The 5547-nt window shown below is 51.1% G+C and overlaps 1 protein-coding gene across 2 annotated transcripts in view; it reads right to left on the bottom strand.

Annotated features, from left to right (window-relative positions):
• Positions 1-1277: 1277 nt before the first annotated feature.
• The window catches only part of ATPAF2 (ATP synthase mitochondrial F1 complex assembly factor 2), a 21121-nt gene continuing 16851 nt past the window's right edge, over positions 1278-5547 (bottom strand). The window contains exons 6-8 of one of the 2 annotated variants that reach the window (XM_011952134.1): positions 4697-4809; positions 4084-4199; positions 1278-1701 (exon numbers count right to left, since the gene is read on the bottom strand). In XM_011952134.1, the coding sequence (XP_011807524.1) occupies positions 1564-1701; positions 4084-4199; positions 4697-4809 (367 nt within the window). In that variant the 3' untranslated portion in view covers positions 1278-1563. Of the gene's footprint in view, positions 1702-3663; positions 4200-4696; positions 4810-5547 lie in introns of those variants that run through there. The other variant, XM_011952135.1, reaches the window with a different exon arrangement.

Raw genomic sequence — 5547 nt, 5'->3', positions numbered from 1 at the left:
AGGAGTTCAAGACCAGCCTGACCAACATGGTGAAACCTCGTCTCTACTAAAAATACAAAAATTAGCCGGACATGGTAGCGTGTGCCTGTAGTCCCAGCTCTTCAGGAGGCTGAGACAGGGCAATCGCTTGAACCTGGGAGGTGGAGGTTTCAGTGAGCCAAGATGGCATCACTGCACTCCAGCCTCGGCAGCAGAGTGAGACTTTGTCTCAAAAAAAAAAAAAAGAAAAAAAGTCAGAATTCATGTTCATGTAGGAACAGGAGAAAGAGTCTGAGATGAACAGCCGGTCCCAGGCCAGCTGACAGAGCGACTCCCAAGGGCACTGCCATCAGCTAGACTCTTGACTGTGGCATAAAGTCAGGCACGTGCCCCTGCCATGCCTAGGCAGGCTGCTGGCCACAGGCAAAAGGAGGCTGGTGTGGGCTGAGACCTTGTCTGCTCTGGGTGCTGAGGGGCAGCAATGCAGGAGAGGCTGCAGCTCCCACCACAGTGTGGGGGCCTGGGTCTGCCCACCAAGGCTGAGGTTAGCCACAGGGACCTGAGGACCCTCCAGAAGAGCAGATCACAGGCGGGACATCCCAGCTCCACCACACCCCCGCAGCCCTGGTGTCATCTGTGATAGTACCTCACAGTGCCTTCAAGGAACAGTTCAGGGAGACAATGCGTGGGAAGCATGGAGAGGCACCCAGCATGCGATCAGTGCCCTGTGAACAGGGTTGATGCCATTACCTTGCTCAGGCTGGCAAGGACACAGGACTGAGAGAGCCTGTCTGCCTAAGAACCACACTCGGGATCCCCACTGCCCTCTTACTGGCCTGACACCAGAAAGCAGCACCTGCCTCCTGGGACATTAGAGGTGGCTATGTTGGGAGGACCCCTGGGACTCCTGGGTGGGAGATGAGCGGAAACATGCACATCAGGTGACCTCACCAAGCCTGTCCAGGCTTTTAGCCCAGGAACAACTTCTATTTTCTACTTTCTAGAGTAAATCACTTGTTTTAGAACAGTAGGAGAAAATAGAAACAACCAGCTTAGACCATGATCATTTCAGAAGATTGATTAAAAGACAGCCAAAAAAGTCTTCAAGTTGAGGCTAAAGAACACAAATAGAGTTGTCTGTGGATGACATGACTGTTTCCCCAGCGCAAGGTTCCCAACCACAGGCAGCAGATATCCAAACATGCCATGGGAGATAAGCTGTTTAACCCTCTGGAACCTAGACAAAACAGGAAGAATGGAGAAGTGCAGAGGTGCACGTGAAAACAGGGCTCAGCACATTTCCAGGGTGGAGAAATATTTAATAAAATCGGGGTCGAGAGAAAGTTAGTTGTACAATTCATCTCCCACATTCACTGCTGGCAAGGTCAGGGGCACCTGGTTTGAAATCAGGCTGACCTCCAGACAGTCGCACTAGTGCACTGTGTCTTGGGGAAATCTCAGGATGATGCTGAGGCTGAGCCCCCAAAAGTCAAGGAAGTCAGCCCCACAGGCTGAGGAACCCTGAAGGTTGGTGGAGCTGTGGCTGCGCTGCCTCTATTCTGCTGAGTGTGCGCTGCCCAGGCCTCACTCATTCAGGAGCTTGTGCTTGACTGTGGTGCTCTCGGAGCAGAGATGGATGAAGAGGGTGCCAGCAGCGGTGCGGGCCCGCAGCTCCTGCAGCTCGTAGTCATGGGCCCACTCAATGTTGCCCCACTTCTGGATCTGAGGGAAGGACAAGACAAGTTGCTGGGTGAGTGGCCAGTGCCTAGCTGCTTCCTGGCCAAAGCCACATTCCATTCCAATAGCTCGGCTGAGGGCAACAGGTTTGGATCTTGCCAAAACACGAGACGTGCCTAGAAGGAGGCGGCAGGTAAGAACACCCAGGTGGGCCAGGCACAGTGGCTCATGCCTGTAATCCCAGCACTCTGGGAGGCCGAGGCAGGAAGACTGCTTGAACCCAGGAGTTCAAGACCAGCCTGGGCAAATATGGTGAAACCTCATCTCCACAAAAAGTTTTAAAAATTAGCTGGGTGTGGTGGGGGTGCACCTATAGTCCCAGCTACTTGAGAGGTTGAGGTAGGAGGACTGCTTTGAGCCCAGGAGGTTGAGGCTGCAGTGAGCCAAGATCATACCGCTGCACTCCAACCTGGGCAACAGAGCAACACCCTGTCTCAAGAACACCACACACACACACACATACACACAACCACTCAGGGAGCCAGAGCAGGCACCTGTGCTTTCTGTGTCATGGATGGTCTAGAAGAAGTACAGTCCAGGCCCAGGGCCAGTGGCTGCCCACCCACCACTGGGCAGGCTGGGTACCAGAACCACCCATGTGACTTCTTTGAGGAGGCCTGACTTATGTGCCATCCCTTCTCTTACACTTCCTCCCGGGAAGCCTGTGAACGGACAGCCTCTGCAAGTTGCCTTGCCATGCTGGGCTACAAGTGCTCCCCGAGCCCCATGTGGGTGGAATAACTAAATCAAGCAGTGGCTTCAACTCTAACTCTTGTGGTAGTCACAGAACTACAGATGCCTCTGCTCTGCACACTGGGGACACATTGCAGATTCTCTGTCTGGAGCTCTAAAAACAAGAGGGAGGAACCCTCAGACACACGGTGTGGCTGTCCAGATAGTGTAACTCCAACCAGACCCTGCTGGCTCCTCCCTGGCTAGTTGCCCAAGAGGCCTGGCCTGGCCGCCCCAGCTCATCCAGGAACTCAGAATCTGCCATGCTACACAAGCTATTTGAACTTCTGGGCTGCCTGGTCCCAAACTGTACAATTGTATTAAGTCATCTGAAGAGTATTCCATATTTTCATTGTATACTATCACATACATAATTCAGGTTATTCCTCTGTTTGTAGAGGATCGAAACCAAAGTTCAGAGAATGATGGCCTGGCTTGGGTCCCATAGTCAGAAGCAGAGCCCAGACTGGCTTCCCACCAGCCCTCCAAGTCACCCCCTTCCTATGTAATCGGTTCTGACATCCAGAGAATAGTAGCAGGCCTCCTTTGTTATACAAAAATAGTTTTTTTCCCTGGCATTTTTCTGAGCAGAAGACTATAAGAACTAGGGAAATACATCACAAAAAGCTTTTTTTGTGTGTGTTTTTTTTTACCATACTAGGGACCAATTCATAATAGCAATTAACCTTCTGAGGTTGGTGGAATAACTGCAAAGATGGCCATAATTTTCAGAGTTAAAAAATGCAAACCATAGTGTAGCAAAACCTTAATTCTGAGCCCACTAAATCAAAACTTGTGTACAAACAGCAGCTACCCCTATGCTCCTCTGCCAGCCAGATAAAATGTCAGGGTATGAAGGCTTAGCTGATGTAGGAGCACAAACAGGTTCTCAGTCATCTTGGCAGGGCCTGTTCTGCAGGCTTTATCAAGCCCAGATGGTCTTTATCCACCCGTGAACCTCCTTGTGCAGAGTGAGGCCTGACAGTCTTGGCCCTAAAATCACCAGACCTGGCTTCAAGCCCTAGCTGGCACATTTTCCAGAGGTGCAACCTTGCACCTCAGTTTCCTCCTGTATAAAACAGAGATAACCACAGCTCCCACCTGCCCAGGCTGCTGAGAGGAGGTGAGATGGATACAGTGCAGGAACACAGTGGTAGCACTTACTGTTATTTTTTAAACGTTATTATCTTACAATACTTTTTTTTTTTTGAGACAGGGTCTCACTCTGTCACCCAGGCTAGAATGCAGTGGCACAATCTTGGCTCACTGCAACCTCCACCTCCCAGGTTTAAGCAATCCTCCCACGTCAGCTTCCCAAGTAGCTGGGACTACAGGCACTAATTTTTGTATTTTTGTAGAGGTGGGGTTTTGCCACGTTGCCCAAGCTGGTCTCAAACTCCTGACCTCAAATGATCCACCCTCCTTGGCCACCCAAAGTGCTAGGATTACAGGTGTGAACCACCACGCCAGGCCTACTTGACAATACTTCTGCTGGTCCTTGATTTTGATTTCTGCATGTACACAAAAGTAATGAAAGCCAAGTATGCATAACTGTATTTCAGATGGGTTAGCTGTTCCCCCAAAGTGTGTCTGAACTAGGAAGGGGAAGGCGGGACCTGAGGTGCTGCTCCTCACCTGGTACTCCTCCTCCAGGCGTGACAGCAGCACAGCCTGCTCCACGGTCAGGTGCAGGTCAATCAGGCCCAAGGTCAGCACCAGGGACTTGAGCTGGGCAGCTACAAACTCAATCCCTGCAGGGACACAAGCCAAGTCAGGACCCAAAACAGGGCAGCTGCCACAACCTACCCCTTGTGAGTCCCAGCAGCCCTAGCAGAGAATAGGAGTGAGTGGTGCAAAGAGCCATCCAGCGATTGGCTCACTCTTCTGAAAGAGCACTCTGGTTTTCCCATCCTCCTCTGCTCTTACCCAGTGAGACACATGACCCCAACTTGGCAAATCAGAGCTTCCCCCACCAGTCTAGTGATTGGTTAATGGATGGACATGTGACCCAAGCCAGGGCAATGAGATTGAACTCAAGACTTCCGCTGGAGAGTCAAAGGTGGAAAGGTGTGAGCCTAGAGCACCGAGTGATGGGCTAGCATCAGAGCCAGCCAGCCTCCACACTCAGCTAGCCCAGAACGCCCCTGTGCCTCTCTACTCACAGCACCTGGGGAGGGGCAAACACAGGCTTCAGACGCTGATGGCCTTCACAGCCACCTGACAAGCCCACAGGAAACTCTATACATACCTTGTAAAGCCCACGTGTTGTAAGATGCCAGGTGGCTGACGAGCACCTCTCGAGTCTTGGCAGGGACGCTGGGTCCCATTATGCTGGTGGAGGAGTTGATCTCCACGCCGTATCTGAAAGGAAAAGGGCTTCGGCATGTCTCTGTCATGATGTAGCTCAAGAGCAGCCCACCTTTTGACTAGAAACAAAGGCCTAAGCTTCAGAGCATGTGTGTGCATTGGCCAAGGAGCTAGTCTTGAGGCCTCCAGGAGCAACTGCTACCATGGTCAGTGGCCTCCTGACCTGATTTTCTTTTTTTTTTTTTTTCTCTTTGAGACAGAGACTCACTCTGTCGCCCAGGTTAGAGTGCAGTGGTGCAATCTCGGCTCACTGCCAGCTCCACCGCCCGGGTTCACGCCATTCTCCTGCCTCAACCTCCCGAGTAGTTGAGGCGCCCACCACCACACCCGGCTAATTTTTTGTATTTTTAGTAGAGATAGGGTTTCACCATGTTGGCCAGTATGGTGATCCACCCGCCTTGGCCTCCCAAAGCGCTGGGATTACAGCTGTGAGCCACCGCCCCTGGCCCCGACCTGATTTTCTGTCTCTCAAGAGCAAACTTAGAGGACCAAGAAACTCTGCTGAATGAAGGGATGGTTCCTGAGTCATGTGAGCTGGGGCTCAGTTGCAGCTGCCTGAAATGCTCATTCATTCACCTGGAATCTCCATCAAAAGGCCATGTGCCTTTTACATCTCTTTAAAAAGTTTTTCACATTTGAGGCCATATAAAAGTTAAAAACAATATTTAAAATGGTTTTCCTTAAAATAATGTTTATAATGTCATATATCATGGAGGTTTTCTTTTTTTTTTT

This window comes from Colobus angolensis, unplaced genomic scaffold (assembly GCF_000951035.1).
Source record: "Colobus angolensis palliatus isolate OR3802 unplaced genomic scaffold, Cang.pa_1.0 Scaffold335, whole genome shotgun sequence".
Classification (NCBI taxonomy): Eukaryota; Metazoa; Chordata; class Mammalia; order Primates; family Cercopithecidae; genus Colobus; species Colobus angolensis.
This window is presented reverse-complemented; position numbering and strand designations above follow the sequence as displayed.